The sequence below is a fragment of the Gymnoscopelus braueri genome, assembly GCF_963280865.1.
Source record: "Gymnoscopelus braueri genome assembly, chromosome: 20".
Taxonomy (NCBI): Eukaryota; Metazoa; Chordata; class Actinopteri; order Myctophiformes; family Myctophidae; genus Gymnoscopelus; species Gymnoscopelus braueri.
Window position 1 is genome coordinate 37191476 of NC_137622.1, and position 20000 is coordinate 37211475.

Genomic DNA, 20000 nt, shown 5'->3' on the forward strand with positions numbered 1-20000 from the left:
TCAGGATTCCATTTAAAAGATAGCGAAAGAAAAATCAGGATTCCAATTGAAAAATAGCAGATCTACAAGCTCAAAACGCGTCGCAGTGCGACGCGTTTTGAGCTTGTAGATCGGCTATTTTTGCTACTTTTGTGTGACATAGAATGGCGAAGTATGGCATTCATTTACGGAAAAAAGTTAAATAACGAGATAAGAGGTGTCTGCCCGACAGTATATGCAATGAGGCCCTCTGCAGTGAGTGTGGAAATATAGTGTCCCTCTCCATCATCAAAGTTGCATCACCCCTGCACTTACGGGTGGGACTCCGGTGTTGTCGTCGCGGTCTTGCTGGGCGGCCTCTCTCTGCACGCTGTCATAGCTGGGGGCCTGGAAGGAGGCCTGCGACTGGATGAAGTGGCGCGGCCGCTCGTAGTTAAAGGCACTGGGCAAGGGGAGAGAGGGAAGCAGGGTTATTATAGCGGCGCTGTCGGGTAGAAAACTCTCATCTCCATATTTCAACTTTTGTGTTTATTTTTTTTTATCTTGCCCATGACTACACTGAATCTAATAATATCTAAAAACCAGTGGTGGAAAAAGTACTCAAACGTTTTACGTAAAAGTATCATTACTGCAATGTAGAAGAGCTCTGTTACAAGTAAATGTCCGGAATTAAAAATGTACTTGAGTAAATGTACAAAGGTATTGGTATTAAAATGTACTTAACTCTCTCAGTGCCAATGAAATAAAAAAATATGTTCTCTAAACTGCCAGCAATTTTTTTTTTCAAAGTAAAAAAAAAGTGCTTAGGAAGCGAGATACAGCCTTTTTCAGTTATAAGTTAAACAAAGAGTGGATTGAGCTGCAAATCTTCAGATAATGATATCTTGGGTTCTGAAAAAAAATTCCCCCCAAAAATTAATAAAATAATAATAATAATAATAAATAAATAAAAATTAAACTATGGATTTTTCGTTCTGGCACTGAGGGCATTCAGAAAAAACTCTGGATAACTCGGGGCTTGGCACTGAGAGAGTTAGAGTACCAAAAGTAAAAGTACTAAAATGTTCTGCATTTGGCAGATCTACAAGCTCACAACGTTGTGAGCCTGTAGATCTGCTTTTTTCAAATAGCCTACTGTAGGTACAAAATAGGGCTAAAGTGGTTAATGTATGTTTTATAATGTAATAATTTACATCTGAAAAGTAACTAGTAACTAAAGTTTTCAAATAATTGTAGTGGAGTAAAAGTATAATATTTCCCTGTGAGATGTAGTGGAGTAGAAGTAAGAGTATTGGAAATTGGAAATACCCAAGTAAAGTACAAATACCTTTAAAATGTTATTTAAGTAGCCTATACTTGAGTAGGCTACATGTACTTAGTTACTTTCCACCACTGACTAAAACTAAGCCTTAAAAAAAACTATCTAGAAAAAAAAAAACTTTAAAAAATTAAAACTAAACTGAAATTGAAAACAAAAAGTCAAAAGTGTAGTATAACCTGGGAGGGAAGGCGCTGGGGGTGAAGGTGGGGAGATCTGACAGGTTCATACTGGCAGATCCGGACTGGGATGTGGAGGACTGCAAAAGACAAAGACAAACAGAGAGACACATACTTTTATTACTCTGAACACAACCTCTCAGCACCTGGCACTGCCCTGAACATGTAGTCAGTGGTGTAAAGTAACTAAGTAGTACATTTACTCAAGTACTGTAATAAGTACATTTACTCAAGTGCTGTACTTAAGTAAAATGTTGAGGTACTTTTACTTTACTGGGGTATTTCCAATTTTCGATTTTTCGACTTTTACTTGTACTGCGCTACATCTCAGAGGCAAATATTGTACTTTTACTCCACTATAATTATTTGAACATTTTAGTTAATGTCCCATTTCAAGTTTTCAAATGTATACAAATCTTTTGAAAATAGTAGATCTACAAGCTCACAATGCGTCGCATCGCGACATATTGTGAGCTTGTAGATCTGCTAATTGTATGCAGAGCTGAAGTGGTTAATGTACGTATTGTAATAATAATCAGAATCTACAAACTAGTAACTAATGTTTTAAAATAAATGTAGTAGAGTGAAAGTACAATATTTGAATCCGAGATGTAGTGGAGTATAGGCTAAGTATTGGAAATACTCAAGTAAAGTACAAATACCTCAAAATTGTACTTAAATGTACTTAGTTACTTTCCACCACTTGGTTTCAGGCCTATACAGTATAATCCTTACGGTGAAAGTGTGCTTGCTAGGACTGAAGAGTTTGGGGGCTTTGTCCTTTATCTGCTCCGGTGGAGGCGGTGAGGGGGGAGGGGGGGGGCTGGGCGTGAGGGTGCGGGCGGGGGTCTCCGGTGACCTTTGACCCTCGGAGCTCAAGGCGCTCTCCTCCTCGCTGCGACCCAGGGGACAATCCTCTTCTTCAGGGGACTGGCAGGCCGGCAGGGGCTCTGGGAAACTGGACAGCACACGCACAGACGCACACACACACACACACACACGCACAAGCACACGCACACGCACACGCACACACACACACACACACATTAAACATTAAGACCTGAAGCCGATTCTACAAATGTCTTCTAAAAATCCCGACAGTTTTCTGAAAAACGTATGTTTCTATATCAGTGGTTCTCAAACTTTTTTCATGTCAAGGACCCCCAACATTATATGTATTTGGTCGCGGACCCCCATCTAAAAATATTTTGTTCCAGGGACCCAGAGAAGCAAAGATTTTAGTTAAAAATGTTACATATTGTTACATATAAAAAAATACATATTCAAAAATGTGCACCCATTTTCACGATTTTTTCAAAAAATAGCAGATCTACAAGCTCATAGCGCGGCACAGAGTGCCGCGCTATGAGCTTGTATATCTGCTATTTTTGAATAGCCAAAGAAATCTAAAATGACAGAGATGCGTCCCCGGATTGAATGGGTTAATACTGTGATGCTTTTGTGTGACGCTGTAGTATGTATGATCAGGCAGGGCGTTAATTTAGGAAACAACACAAACAGTTAGAATATACAGTACAGTCGGAGGTTTTCTAGCCTGGCATTGGCCAGACTGATAACGTGGATTCACTCTCACGTTCCTCCTCCCCTGTATCAGTCATGGACTTCGGCCCATATGGGGAGCGAGTATGAGAAATCAGAAAATGATCGGAGGCCAATCAGTGACTACATGCGTTTCAACTGCTGTCCGTCCGTACAACAGTGAAAAGCATCAGAAGAATCATCAAATATATATCAATTTGGGGGTCCCTTGGCACGTCAACTAACAAGTGTAGTTTACCTGTCAGCACTGACGGAGGTCCTGGGAGGACTGAAACGTTTGCTTTTTAATCCACTGAGCACCGAGCACATTATGGGCATCTCAAAATAAAGAAAAACATTTTTCTTGAAGTCTTGTCTAAGGAGTTTTCCTTAACCTCCATGCAGTGAGCGAGTCTCCTTCTGTCAGTTTACCCTTATAGTTTACCTGTCAAGAATACATAGACCTTCAGCCAACAAGCCACGGCACAGAACCCAGTCTCCTTAACCCCACACACACACATACGTAAAGGACAACCAGCGTTCTAGAGCCGTGCGTCGGTCCCTCCTAGTCCACTGTTTACTTCCTGAAGTCTCTCTCCACCCCATAATAATAATAACAACAGTGTGCACCAAGCCTGGTCCTTTAACTTTGTCTACTGCTAGGAAGGAATGTTGTTGTTTCCATGACTACCATGGTTGTTGGCCAGCTAACTCGGCCCATGACTGTTACAGGGGCCACATGACAATAGCGGAGTCTCTCTTTCCCCTTTGTCCCTCTCCATCTCTCTCTCTGTCTCTCTGTCTCTCTGTCTCTCTCTCTCTCTCTCTCTGTCTCTCTCTCTCTGTGTCGCGCGCGCGAGCACACACACACACACACACACACACACACACACACACACACACACACACACACACACACACACACACACACACTGTATTACTACAGTATACTTGTAAGGACATCAACATTTCAGCATGCCCGGTTTTATGAATGGCATTTTGGCAATGTTTTGCCATTGTTAATCCTAACTCTAAAGCTGAAAATAGCTGATCCACAAGCTCACAATGTGCCGCGCTGCTACGCTTTGTGAGCTTGTAGATCAGCTATTTACGGGTGTCACTACACCGGCGCGCAACTAAGTATATAACGTTTTAAATCAGTGGTTCTCAAACCCCCAGAATTATATATATTTGGCCCGCAGACCACCATATGAATATGTTTTGTGCCAGGGAACCCCAGAAGAGAGTTTTGTGTTAAAAAATAAATCTAAAATGTTCTGCATTTTCCAATACTTTCAAGAAAAAAGATTCAACTATAGCAGATGTCAAGCTTCAGCTTGTATATCTGCTATTTTTGAATAGCCAATGTCTAAAATGACAAAGATGTTTTCCCGGTTTTATTGGGTTAAATGACATGCCCAAAATAGGGAATAAAAATAGGGTTTGAAGTAGTGAAAATAATCTTCCATTGTGCTTGTAGATCCTTGTAGATTCTTGGCCATTTATGACAAATTAATTGTTTTGGACCATTGTTGCCTGTAAATGACAAGCCCAAAAATAAATAGGCTGGTTATTAAGCAATGCACGAAATATTATCCTGTGAGGTTTTTCATCATTATAATGGCAGTGGTGTAAAGTAACTAAGTACATTTACTTAAGTACTATACTTCAGTACACATTTGAGGTATATTTACTTTACTGGAGTATTTTTACTTGTACTCCACTACATCTCAGTGACAAATATTGTGCTTTTACTCCACTACAGTTATTTGAAAACTTTAGTTACTAGTTACTTTGCTGATATGAATTATTACATTATAAAACATGCATTAACCACGTTAGCCCTATTTTATACCTGGGCTATTTGAAAATAGACGATCTACAAGCTCACAACGCGTCGCATCGCGACGCGTTGTGAGCTTGTAGATCTGCTATTTTCAAACATTTCAGTACTTTTACTTTTGGTACTTTTAAGTACATTTTGATACCAATACTTTTGTACTTTTACTCAAGTAATTTTTTTATTCCAGACTTTTACTTGTAACAGAGTGCTTCTACATTGCAGTATTGATACTTTTACATAAGTAAAACACTTGAGTGCTTTTTCCACCGCTGTATAACTCACACTCACCGCCAAAGGGGAGAATTCTCCCCTTTTCAGTCAATGGTGTTTACCGCCAAAGGGGAATAATTCTCCCCTTTTAATTATTTTTTTTTATTCTGTTTTTGAATTCCTAAAATGTTTCTCTAATTTTTGAGTATAAATGTATAACCCTAACCCTAACGAATTAATAAATAAATAAAATAAAAATAAAAATAAAAATAAATCCATTCACTTCAATGTTAAAAAATAAACGGACAAATAATTCACATTGTTTCTATAAAAAAATGATTAAAAACCCTGGCAGTGGGTGATTTTATTATGAAAAAACTTTGGCGGTGAATGTGATAATGGAAGGTTGGAATGCCTTAGAGCTTGGTTCTGAATGATCTTTGGGAACAGGGGACAGGCCGTCTCTCGCGGGACACGGTGAGGTGAATAGGAAGGAGGGACACGGTGAGGTGAATAGGAAGGATGTGGTTTGACAAGAACGGTCTCTTTTTCAGCCAATATGTCTTGAATGGAGCCAGCAGTGTATGAACACTGTCGCTGTCACACTGACCATGTCCACACACACACACACACACACACACACACACACACACACACACACACACACACACACACACACACACACACACACACACACACACACACACACACACACACACACACACACACACACACACACACACACACGCACGCACACACAGTTTGAGGTATTTCTTTACTTTTATGAAGTTTACTTTTAATCCACTACATCTCCACTACAATTGTTTGAAAACTTAGTTACTAGTTACTAGTTACTCGTTACTTTGTAGATTTTGATTGTTATTACAAAACCAGGCTTTTGTAATTTGAAAATAGCCGATCTACAAGCGCACACCGCGTCGCTTAGCGTTGTGAGCTTGTAGATTTTCAAAAGGATTGTTATACGTTTGAAAACTTGTGAAATGGGACATTCTGCATTATGAGTACTTTTACTTTTGGTACTTTAAGTACATTTACTTTTGCATTTTTACTCAAGTAAATTTTGAATACCGAACTTGTACTTGTAACAGAGTATTTCTACAATAGGGTATATTTAACTTAAGTAAAACATGTGAGTTCTTCTTCCATCACTGCACACAGCTCATTTACAGTAGCATCTGTGTCATTTTAAGATTTATTTGGCTATTCAAAAATAGCAGATATTCAAGCTCATAGTGCGGTACCGAGTGCTGGATATGAGCTTGTAGATCTGCTATTCTTTGAAAAGTCGTGGACAATGTGCAAATCTTTGAATATATATATATGTTTTAAAGTGAATTATTTTTACTCCAATCTGTGCTTCTTGGGGTCCCTGGAACAACATATTTTGAGATGGAGGTCCGCAGCAAATACATGTCATTTTGGGGGTCCTTGACATGAAAAAATAACCTCTGATATTATGGCGACATACGTTTTTTCAAAAAACTGTTAGACATTTGTAGAATCCCCCCAGAAGAAAAGATTTGAATTACAAATGTTCGCTTAAAAAAAAAATATATATATATATATTCAAAGATTTGCACACATTTTCACGATTTTTCAAAAATAGCAGGTATACGAGCTTATAGCGCCGCACCTGAGCTTGTAGATCTGCTATTTTTGAATAGCCCAAAGAAATCTTAAAATGACACAGATGCGTTCCCGGTCTTAATGGGTTGATGGAAACCAGAGCCAGACAGTCGAGGCAGATATATTGGTTTGGCCGCGGTACAGTACAGTAGCTGCCATCCATCCATTACTTTGATGCCCTTCTACCTGGAATTTGAACCCGGGTCTCCCGCGTGAGAGATCACATTACTACCGCTCAACCAAGAGGCAATCCCCCGCTTGGAGGTATTTTTTCCTTTGTTTTTGCCCTCCTTTTTTTTGTGTAGAAACAGGAACCTCTGTGTGGCTCCTCCTCTTTCTCAGTCCACTTCCTCCCGGGTGCACGCTTCTGTGTTTATTCCTACTAACAACAACACTACGTATGTTTAGGGCAGTGGTGCTGTTGAGAGATTAGAGAACCACTAACTTAAAACAATGAGATTTCTGATACATAATCGTCAGTAATAATGCCTATGTAATAACTAAGTGGGTTTAATAACTAAGACTGGCACACGTGTGTGTGTGTGTGTGTGTGTGTGTGTGTGTGTGTGTGTGTGTGTGTGTGTGTGTGTGTGTGTGTGTGTGTGTGTGTGTGTGTGTGTGTGTGTGTGTGTGTGTGTGTGTGTGTGTGTGTGTGTGTGTGTGTGTGTGTGTTTGAGTGTTTCTGTAGGTGCGAGGTGCAATAAGCGTGTGTGTATGTGGCATGTGTTAATGTGTATTAATAAGAATGTGAAGTCAATGTATTGCAGACCTGTTAGTCGGTGTTATCGTGAGGGCGTGTGTGTGTGTGTGTGTGTGTGTGTGTGTGTGTGTGTGTGTGTGTGTGTGTGTGTGTGTGTGTGTGTGTGTGTGTGTGTGTGTGTGTGTGTGTGTGTGTGTGTGTGTGTGTGTGTGTGTGTGTGTGTGTGTGTGTGTGTGTGTGTGAGAGGGAGAGTTAAAGTGGGAGCAGCTATATCGGTCCTGGAACTCGGACATTAGGCGGCAGGTGCAGTATTTACTGGTGTACCCCCTGGCCCAGTGCGGTGTGCGCTGCACTGCATTGTGGGTAGGTGTTGGTAGGAAACTGTCCTTTACACTTTGATACCACGGCAACAGAAGGGGCCACAATGTAGCACTGCTACTGTAGGCCTGGAACATTTAATGGTGGTTATTCTATCAATACATTTTTTTTATCGTTGTCGGGGCAGCAACCTCTAATCTAAATTTTCTAACTTTGTATGTTTTTTCCGTAAATTAACGCCCTACTTGATCATACTACAGTGTCACACAAAAGCATCAAAAGTAGCAGATCCACAAGCTCGACGCCTTTTGAGCTTGTAGATCTGCTACTTTTGTTATTTTTGAATTTTAATCCTGAAAAGGACATATGAGGTTTCCACCCGACAGAGACGATGTATACGTGTATATCAACGCGAAATAATACATTTTTAATAACAGATTTTAGTATTTTTATTTGTTTTTTTTAACACATTGAATGCCAAAAACGGTCCGGACCGTTTTTGAGGGTCCAAACGAGAAGTGCCGAAAACGGTCCGGACCGTTTTTGACCCAATTCTATTTTTATACATGTGGGCCACGTGGGGCGCTAAAACGAAACTTTGACATCACCCAAGCAGTTTCTGAGAAGAAGAGGCTGGATGAGGCTCCATGTCAAAAATCCTTCCGGTCGGCGTTTTCAATGTTATCTCCTTGATTAAAAGCTTAATATCTCCATTTCTTTTTAATGTGGTGGAAACGAGCCGTTTTCGATCGGCGATCACGCTGCAATGGAGGGTCGCGTTGGAAATATTATTGTTCCAGGCGTTAGTCGGGACCCTCCGCCGTCTCGCACGCACGCTTTGTTTACATGCATTTCCGCGTCGGGGCTTCTCACAGCACGAAATGTATAACGCAAGTGGATGGAAGAAATGCTGGCACTCAACGTATAATATTTTAATAAACCTCTGGCACCCAATGTGTTAATTATAATTTAAGACTAAATCGATTAACCACTATTTTTTACTTTGTTATACAATGGTGTCATGCCAAAATGTCTGATCTTCAAGCTCACAACGTGTCGAAACGAGCATGTAGACTGCGATGCGTGAAATTCAAAATAAAATGACATTTAGATTTTGCCCTCCTGTTTTTCCTCTACACCAAATCACTTATAAATAGCCAATTTACATGCGGACGGACGGACGGACGGACGGACGGAAGGACAGAATTGACACATAATTTCTGTACTGTCACTTTCTCTCTGTGACAATGATATTGTACATTATTACCGATTGTTTACAAGCGATGTTTCACGCTTCCTTCTGCACTGTGTACAGACATGCATGGTGTTGTTCCTATACTGTACAAGGACTCGTGACAGTCGTTCATGGTCTCGTCCATGTTTTGCTATACTACAGTATGTGTATTATTATGTTCCCTTGGTCTAGTTTCCATAGTTCTGTGTTACCGTCTGCACCAGCTGTATCCAGTAGTGGAAAAAGTACTGGCATTTTTTACTTAAGTATCAATACCACAATGTACAAGTACTCTGTTACAAGTAAAAGGCCTGTGTTCAAAATGTTACTTGAGTAAAAGTACAAAAGTATTGGCATCAAAATATACTTAAAGTACTAAAATGTTTGAAAATAGCAGATCTACAAGCTCACAAAGTGTCACGATGCGACACGTTGTGAGCTTGTAGATCTGCTATTTTCAAATAGCCTAGGTATAAAATATGGCTAAAGTAGTTAATGTATGTTTTATAATATAATAACTTATATCTGCAAAGTAACTAGTCACTAAAGTTTTCAAATCATTGTAGTGGAGTAAAAGTATAATATTCCCCTCTAAGATGTAGTGGAGTAGAAGTAAAAGTATTGAAAATGGGAAATACTCCAGTAAAGTAAAAATTCCTCAAAAGTGTACTTAAGTACAGTACTTGAGTAAATGTACTTAGTTACTTTACACCACTATCTGGTTTGTAATCACCACTCATGTGTATATTATTCAGTCTTGCTGTTCCCCACTCAGTCCTTGTTGGCTCAATGTCTTGTCTTGTCGTTTACTTCTGATCATTTTCGAGTACAAGAACCACAGAAAGTGAACCGTGCCATGAGACATATTGCAGGTTCTGGATTAGTTTCCATACAACTACGGCTCGGTTTCAGATAATGTTCTCGGAACCTAATTCTGAACCTATAATTCAGAACCTAATTTGAACCCTGCTCAGGAGGTAGTACATAGCTATTGGAACTGATCTCTCATGAAGCTTTCGGCCATTCTGGAGGACTTACTGTATATAGCTTGAAAGTGTAAGTGTAGGAAGCTGTCATTTTGTGTTTGTTTTAAATTGTTGTTTTAATTGTTTCTATTTTGTATTCTATGTATGCTGGTTACTTATTGTGCTGTCCTCTTGGGCAGGTCCCTCTCGTAAAAAGAGATGTTATTTATCAATGAGGTTTTACCTGGTTAAATAAAGGTCAAATAAGCCCGAGTTCTGGGAACCCAGAATCTTCACACTGTCATTGCTATACAATTACGATACCAGCGGTTCTCAAACCTTTTAAGTTCAAGGACCACCATGGACCCTTCGGACCCATAACGGTCCATTTGGTTCCATGTGTACACTCTCAGAGTTACAGACCTGTAAGGGTCCATTTGGAACCCCCAACACACAGAGGGTCTCTGGACCTCACTTTGAGAGATTGTGGTTCAATCTCTAAAGGTTGTTTTTACCCACTTGATTGAAACCTTTAATTTTGTTCTCGAAAAGAACGATGAGGTTTGTTCTCATTTGCATTGCTGTCGATATTTCGCACGCACACACACACACACACAGACACACACACACACACACACACACACACACACACACACACACACACACACACACACACACACACACACACACACACACACACACACACACACACACACACACAATTAAGACACATTACAGATAATAAAACACAGAAACAGCTAAATAAAACCCAAACCAGTTTTTTTTTAAAATGACGGTTAGATAGTGAGGTAGGGGAGGTTTAGAGAGCAGATTATATTAAACTGTCCATGGGCTATTTGGGGCATACATTTTTTAGCATGAGTTGTAGATCATTCCATGAAACTGGAGCGTCAAAACAGAAAGCAGATCTTCCCAGTTCAGACGGAACATGTGGAGCCTGAAAGTGTAAAGCCAGTCGTTTGAACTCCTTGAACCCCAGCATCCATATGCTGTCGGCGGGGACCAGGGACACATTAAGGCCAGTCCACACCGATGCAACCCTTAGTCAAAAATAGCCGATCACAGCACGTGGCCACGTGACGTGACGCGAGTGAACTTGAAGATCTGTAAACGAAGAGATTTGGTGGTGTAGACCAGTGGTTCTCAACCAGTGGTCCGGGGACCACCAGTGGTCCTCGAGGGGGTTCCAGGTGGTCCCCAGCGAAAGGATGGAGAGTTGGTAACCAAATGGACCCTTGTAGAACTTTAACTCTTGAGAGTTAAAGTTCTATTGTCAGCTGATCCCCCCCCGGTCTCAGCTGACACAAGCTGAGACCGGGTCCCAGGGGGTCCCCGGCTAAATTAGGAACGGTTTAAGCCACTTACAGTAATGGACCGCTTCACCCATTTTCAACCTATCTTCAGCCTAATCTTCAAATCTGTCCTAACTAATGCTCAGTATAAAGTGGCACATTGGTGGACTGGGTGACAGTTCAGAAACCTGCCTACAGGCGACATCATCAGGCAGGTTTTCTCATTTCAAACCGTTATTATTAGTATAGCCTATTTTCGTATTAATGCGAGAACAATGGCTTCTATTATAGCATGATAACTTTACAGGAATAGAAAGCCTGCCGTTTCTATCAGCTTGGATTCCCCATCGATGATGTCACTGGTAGGCGGGCTTCTGAACTGGCCACAGCCCTCGTCTGAGACACAGACAAAGTTGACAAAAATCAGGGGTGGAAAAAGTACTCAAATGTTTTACTTAAAGTAATACTAGGTAACGTTTTCAACAAAACTAAAGTTAAATTGTATATCTTTTGTGAGTGGCAAAAGTTTCACAACACCCACTCCATGAATTTCACCCCCGGAAGCCTTTTATTTATATATTTTGTATTGAACGCTGTCGGGGGGCACTTTCCCGGGAAAATGACGTCATCTGGTTTTGGCCAGGAACTACCGCAACGGTTTCCTGTTTGGCCAGGAACTACCGCGCTAATAACAAAAAGGAACCTCACGCTGATTTTAAGAGAATGTAGGATTGGAAGATTGAAAAAGAACAGAAAAAGAAAGCACAGCTCATGGTAACTAATGCTCCACTGGCTAAGAGAAACGATCCGCAGATAGTATAAAACAATTAAAAGATCGCTTTTTGAAACGCTTCCGGCTTCCGGTGAAAACAAATGGAATTCTGGGTAATCGAGGACTACGGAAATTGTATGCAGTGACGGTAGTGACCAGCAGAGGTTGCTAAAAATCGTTATTTGTGAATCTGCATTGTACAACTTTAAGTAAAAGTATCAATGCTGCAAAGTAGAAGTAGAAGTACCATGTATGTGTATATATATATATATATATACGTGTCCTATAAAAAAAGACAACATCGGGTGACAAAAAAAAAAAAAAAAACTTCTTGCACCTTTCATTGCTTTCTTCTCTTCCTTATTGTTTGCAAATTCAAGTGATTGTACTTTGATTATTAATTTTTTTGTACTCGTTTCTGTCAAAACATCTTGTATGTTTTGATCTTTGTTTTGTTTTGGTTGTTTTGTGTTTGTATTACTCCAGTATGCTAGTATCTCCTTTTAGCATGATGTTTATTAACATGTGCAAAGGGTAGGCATAATAAGCTTAGGCTTCAGCCTACACCTTTTGGTCTGTGTATTACCATCATTATTATTTATTATTTATTACTACTATTATTGTAATTATTATTGATGGGAAAAAAAAGAGAGTGAAAAGAAGAGTGTATGTATATAACTGCCTTACAGACCAAATAAAATCTACTACTACTACTACTACTAAGTACTCTGTTACAAGTAAAAGTCCGGAATTAATTATTTCACTTCAGTAAAAGTACAAAAGTATTGGCATCAAAATGTACTCAAAGTAAAAGGTAAAAGTATTAAAATGTTTGAAAATAGCCGATCTACAAAAAAATGAAAAAAGTGAAAATGAATGTCATAGAACCTTTAAGCCCTATTTTATTTATTTGGCTATTCTAAAATAGCCGACCTATAAGCTCACAACGGGTCGCATCACGACGCGTTGAGAGCTTGTAAATCGACTATTTAAAAACAAATTTCTTATCGTGGTGCCATAGCACTAAATCTTTTCAGATGGGGGTCCGCGGCCAAATACGTATCAAATTCGGGGGTCCCTGACGTGAAAATGTGTGAGAACATGCTGGCCACACACACCAACGTGACCTTAAAACTGCCTTCCAGGGTCTATGAGAGAGAGAGAGAGAGAGAGAGAGGCTTCTGAAGGACACATAATCACTACACTATATCAACACCTCACATTACAGACATGATGTCATATCATACGCACACGCACGCACGCACGCACGCACGCACGCACGCACGCACGCACGCACGCACGCACGCACGCACGCACGCACGCACGCACGCACGCACGCACGCACGCACGCACGCACGCACGCACGCACGCACGCACGCACGCACGCACGCACGCACGCACGCACGCACGCACGCACACACACACACACACACACACACACACACACACACACACACACACACACACACACACACACACACACACACACACACACACACACACACACACACACACACACACACACACACACACACACACCACTATGTCAGACTCACGTTACTGATTACTTTACTGTACAGTAATCCAGCCTCATAGTTTACATTATTCACACACAAACCGATGTGTACAATTATTTGACAGCTTTAGTTACAAGTTGCTTTACGGATTTCGATTATTATTAATAATAAGCCCTTTTTTTTTTAAATACTTCGGCTTGTAGATACTATTTTAGAAAACTCGTAATCGAAAATTTGATTTAATATAAATGTTGAATATATTTGAATATATATATATTTTTTAAAGCGAACATTTTTAACTCAAATCTTTGCTTCTTGCGGTCCCTGGAACAACATATTTTGAGATGGGGAGGTTTCGGGGGCCAAATGCATATAATTTTGGGGGTCCTTGACATGAAAAAGTTTGACAATTGTATTTCCAATTGTCTATACTTTTACTTCTACTCCACTACATCTCAGAGGCAAATATTGTACTTTTACTCCACTACAATTATTATATTAATTCATCTCAACCCCAATTTTGGGGGTCCTTGACATGAAAAAGTTTGACAATTGTACAACAGGCTTCAGGTTTTAGTGGGTTAAGTGAAAGCAGTGGTGTAAAGTAACTAAGTACATTATTACTCATTACTGTACACTTAAGTTTCGAGGTACTTCTACTTTACTGGAGTATTTCCAATTGTCTATACTTTTACTTCTACTCCACTACATCTCAGAGGCAAATATTGTACTTTTACTCCACTACAATTATTATATTAATTCATCTCAACCCCCCCCCCACCCCTTCAAAAATATAGGCTCATTATTATCTCAATATTAAGCTCACAACGCGTCGCAGCGTTGTGAGCGTTGTTGATCTGCTATTTTCAAACATTTTAGTACTTTTACTTATGTTACTTTAAGTACCTTTTGATACCAATACTTTTGTACCTTTACTCTAGTAAATGTTCAATTCTGGACTTTTACTTGTAACAGAGTACTTCTACATTGCGGTATTGATACTTTTACTTAAGTAAAACATTTTGAGTACTTTTTCCACCACTGGGTGAAAGTAGCTACTTGTCCCAGCTCCAGCAGTAGACGCAGCATGCCAGGCAGGCTCCTTATCAACATCATTCCACTGCCACAGGCAGCATGTGTGAATGAGCAGCAGAACAGATGACACAACAACACCACAAATAGACTAAAGTCACTTTGGGGCGGCTGCACAATATCCAAGCTTTTTCCACACGCCTCCTAACAAATAAAACAGCTTGTTTAGTAAAATAAATAAATAATAATAATACAAAAATAATCATAATCATAATCATAATCATAATCATAAAGATATAGATATATACATACACACACACACACACACACACACACACACACACACACACACACACACACACACACACACACACACACACAACACACACACACACACACACACACACACACACACACACACACAGTAGATATAGATAGACAGATAAACAGACAGACAGATTTACTAGGCTGAAATCATCATTAGTTCAACATCAATTGTCATTAAAAAAGACAACTCTTACCTTAACAAAGGCTCCTACAGCAGTGACATATATAATCCACAGGTTTTAGCCATGAGTTTAACATTCATTCAGTGTTCCTTACTTCCTTCTCTCCCAGCCTGTCTCTGTCTGCACTGACTGGAAGCTTCTAATGTAAATGTGACTGTGAGGACTCTAGGAGAGGAGAAGTGTCACACACAGTCACAAGTGTCACTGCAACAGGTGACGAGAGAGCGAGAGAGAGCGAGAGAGAGCGAGAGAGAGAGAGAGAGAGAGAGAGAGAGAGAGAGAGAGAGAGAGAGAGAGAGAGAGAGAGAGAGAGAGAGAGAGAGGAGAGAGAGAGAGAGAGAGAGAGAGAGAGGAGAGAGAGAGAGAGAGAGAGAGAGAGAGAGAGAGAGAGAGAGAGAGAGAGAGAGAGAGAGAGAGAGAGAGAGAGAGAGAGAGAGAGAGAGAGAGAGAGAGAGAGAGAGAGAGAGAGAGAGAGGTGGCGGCCACGCTTGTACCAGCTGATACTTCTCCCCCTCCCCCTTTTTTTTAATAGTTGCCTAGTTACTTGAAGATCCCATATGGCGGATGGATGGTGACACGCCCCCTATTGGGGGCCCCAATAGCCGACCTTTAATACAAGCTAAAATATATATATAATATATATATATTATCGGTCAGCTATTACCTCGACGATAACTCAAATGTTATCTAACCCTACTTGTTGTGTTAAATTAAATGTAGCATATTCATGTAATTTGCCAAAGCATAATAGCCTACTCATTGAGGTTAACATTTATTTAGAGTGACCTGGTAAGAGGCAGCATTATTACAAACAATATACATATCACCAGTGGTGGAAAAAGTACTCAAATGTTTTACTTAAGTAAAGTATCAATACTGCAATGTAGAAGTACTCAGTTACAAATAAAAGTCCGGAATTAAAAATTTACTTGAGTAAAAGTACAAAAGTATTGGTATAAAGTACCAAAAGTAAAAGTACTAAAATGTTTGAAAATAGCAGATCTAGAAGCTCACATCGGCTATTTTCAAATAGCCGATGTATAAAATAGGGCTAAAGTGGTTAATGTATGTTTTATAATGTAATAATGTATATCTGCAAAATAACTAGTAACTAAAGCTGTCAAATAATTGTAGTGGAGTAAAAGTACAATATTTGCCTCTGGGATGTATAGTGTAGTAGTAGAAGTAAAATTATAGACAATCGGAAATACTCTAGTAAAGTAAAAGTACCTCAAAACTGTACTTAAGTAGGCCTACAGTACTTGAGTAAATGCACTTACTTTAGTTACTTTACACCACTGCATATCACACTACGACACACAATTTATATGCTAGTTTAAATCTGTATTATATCATTTCATTATTCAATCAATTATATAATGTAATAGCCCAACTAACCCCTGTAAAAAGTTTAAGCTTATCACCAGAAATGACCCCCCCCCCCTTTACTGTACATATTTTTTATTTTTGATTACTACTAGTTTATGATATTTTTGCATAGTATTGTAGGCTATATTATTGTTTGTCTTTAAATGTTTCGATGAATTGAATACACAGGACCCAAATGGAAACAAGCCGGGCTTTCTAGGGTTTAATCCTTGTTTAATAGCATCCTTTTGTATTGGACTGTTGTACTTTCTGTGCTTTTTTTGCAAACTGTTAATAATGCAATCAATCAATCAATCAATCAATCAATCAATCAATCACGCAGAGACCCATCTGAACGCCATCATCACATTATACGTTCACAACTCTGGTTGTAAACAGTTAGGCTATCTAAACTAAAACAAACACACAAACAAACAAAACAAGTATCCAAATCATCACCATTAGATCCCATATCCGTCCGGGATGGCGTTTAGCCTCATGTATACCCCGTAGTACGACGGTGTCACTTGCCTTTCCCTAAAGCTTTAACAACACACTTATGTTATGGCTTTTTATATGAGAATGTTCAGGAACATTTCCACAATTAATTGATTAATAGAAAGTCAAAGTGATAGCTAATAATAATGAGCCTATATTTTTTGAAGGGGGGGAGGGGGGGGGGGGGTTGAGATGATACTGTTAACTCAAGAAAGGAGTTTAAGAATAGGCTAGTGACTGAACTTGTGTGCATGCTGTTTCAGAGTAAGGCAACAGTGCCCTCTTGTGGAGTTAACCCAAAACTACAGAATGATCAGATGGCAGTTAACATAATGTAAGGTGTGTGTGTGTGTGTGTGTGTGTGTGTGTGTGTGTGTGTGTGTGTGTGTGTGTGTGTGTGTGTTGTGTGTGTGTGTGTGTGTGTGTGTGTGTGTGTGTGTGTGTGTGTGTGTGTGTGTGTGTGTGTGTGTGTGTGTGTGTGTGTGTGTGTGTGTGTGTGTGAGGAGAAGGATATCAAACGGAACACAGCCACCCTAAAGACTAATCATTGTGTATATTCCTGCACTATACCTGCACCCAGTGATCTTGGTACATAGAAATTGATCTATTGAAGATTCTGACTTTCAAATGTACATATTTTTTGTTTTGATTGTATTGCTGTATTGTTGTATTGTGCTTTCTGCTTTGGCAATGTAAACATATGTTTTCTCATGCCAATAAAGCCCTTTGAATTGAATTGTGAAGTGTGTGTGTGTGTGTGTGTGTGTGTGTGTGTGTGTGTGTGTGTGTGTGTGTGTGTGTGTGTGTGTGTGTGTGTGTGTGTGTGTGTGTGTGTGTGTGTGTGTGTGTGTGTGTGTGTGTGTGTGTGTGCGTGCGTGCGTGCGTGCGTGCGTGCGTGCGTGCGTGCGTGCGTGCGTGCGTGCGTGCGTGCTCAGTCGCCACAACTTATTTTTATGAGATTAAAAAGTATTACAAAGGGTCAAACTAGCAATACAATACATGCTCTGTTGCTTAAATTGTAAATTGATGTTCGGAAGCGTTTTCGATAAACCCCTAATGGTCTCTGATATTTCATCAAATCTGAGGTTAACGCCTCAATCTGCATTTTCTTCAACTCTGTAAGTACTCAAATGCTTTACTTAAGTAAAAGTATCAATACTGCACTGTAGAAGTACTCTGTTACAAGTAAAAGTCCGGAATTCTAAATTTACTTGAGTGAAAGTACAGAAGTATTGGCATCAAAATGTACTTAAAGTACCAAAAGTAAAAGTACAAAAATGTTTGAAAATAGCCGATCTACAAGCTTGTAGATCTGCTATTTTCAAATAGCCTATGTATAAAATAGGGCTAAAGTGGTTAATGTATGTTTCGTAATATCATAATTTATATCTGAAAAGTAACTAGTAACTAAAGTTTTCAAGTAATTGCAGTGGAGTAAAAGTACAAGTATTGGAAATTGGAAATACTCAGGTAAAGTACAAATACCTCAAAATTGTACTTAAGTACAGTACTTAAGTAAATGTACTTAGTTACTTTCCACCACTGCCCACAAGTATTAGGATATGAGAAATAGACATTGTGAGGACCATTTCTGTCAGGACAACTCATGAATGGATCAGATATGTTTCTTGAATATAAAATGAGAAATATATTTATCATGGTTTGGCAATGAATTGGATCTGCTTTTAGGTACTCTGATCAAGTGCATCTCCCAACCATAGGGACTTTGAATCCCCCCGTTCACACACAGCAGATCCAAAACGACAGGTGGCAGCTGGGGTGGTGGAGGGTGAGCAGCAATCATTTAGCAAGACAGCAGTGGTGAGAGCTGCATGCATCAGCATCATGAGCAGCACCATAAGCACTTCCAGTTTAACCCATTAAGACCTGAGGCGATTCTTTAAAAAAAAATCTAAATCATAACAGTTTTTGGAAAAAAATCAAAAAAAAATGTTTTCAAGATTTTTCAAAAATAGCAGATCTACAAGCTCATAGCGCGGCACTCGGTGCCGCGCTATGAGCTTGTATATCTGCTATTTTTGAATAGCCAAAGACATCTAAAGTGACACAATGTCTGTGCGAAGCGCAATGCTCATTTTCCTGCTCCTCACTAGAACATTTTTTAAATAAAAATAGAGTTATGCCTGATTTAAACGTAGTTATACACTAGTGTCGTGCACTGAAAAAAAGCTGATCTGCGACTTGTAGATCAGCTGGTGTGTGTGTGCGTGTGTGTGTGTGTGTGTGTGTGTGTGTGTGTGTGTGTGTGTGTGTGTGTGTGTGTGTGTGTGTGTGTGTGTGTGTGTGTGTGTGTGTGTGTGTGTGTGTGTGTGTGTGTGTGTGTGTGTGTGTGTGTGTGTACACATAAACGTATGAACTTGGGGTAAAGGTCGTGACAGACGGCAATCGGTCCACGCGGGCGTTACCGCTCGGATCAGCGGTGATCGCGCCGCGATCATTGTCGTTTTGTCCACCTGCGCTCACCACAATCCAGCTCTTGCCGCCCGCCCGCGTGCGTGCGTGTGCACAAAACGAGCACGCCCGCGAGAATTTCACGGGACCGCGCCCCGCCTCACCTCACCGCCCCTCAACTTCTCTGCGCGTCCCAAATAATCGCCGCCTCTCATTGAAAATGAATTACATAGGCGTGTCGGACGCTTCCCGTCTGAAATGACCTTTAGTGTCTCACACAATGTTATGCACTCACTCGTCTATGTTGTGCATGGAACTGTTCTCCATGGGGCTGTCTGGCCACTCGGGAGGGGGAAGGTTTATGGTGTCGCGCAGCAGAGACGAGGAGAACTCCTCGGCCTTTCTGGAGGAGGAAGCCATGGATGCGGACGACGAAACGCTCTCCTGGTGGAACACAGCTTCCTGTTCCTGTCCAAACGATATGGCTTCCTGTTCCTGTCCAAACGATATGGCTTCCTGTCGGAGACAAGCTCCTTCCTCCTGAATCTGGTGATGGCTAGCTTCATTCTCCAGCTGCTCCTCCAGATCTGTGTGTGCATGTGGAGAGTTTTGAATGGAACACGCACGTACGTGTGCGCACGCACACA

At 40.3% G+C, this 20000-nt stretch overlaps 1 protein-coding gene across 4 annotated transcripts in view; it reads right to left on the reverse strand.

Annotated features, from left to right (window-relative positions):
* myot (myotilin) overlaps positions 1–20000 on the reverse strand; it is a 79723-nt gene that overhangs the window by 31124 nt on the left and 28599 nt on the right. For all 4 annotated transcript variants that reach the window (XM_080416436.1, XM_080416437.1, XM_080416435.1 and 1 more), the window contains exons 8-11: positions 19649–19940; positions 2212–2434; positions 1477–1556; positions 295–421 (exon numbers count right to left, since the gene is read on the reverse strand). In XM_080416436.1, coding sequence (XP_080272562.1) covers positions 295–421; positions 1477–1556; positions 2212–2434; positions 19649–19940 — 722 coding nt within the window. The remainder of the gene's footprint in view (positions 1–294; positions 422–1476; positions 1557–2211; positions 2435–19648; positions 19941–20000) is intronic.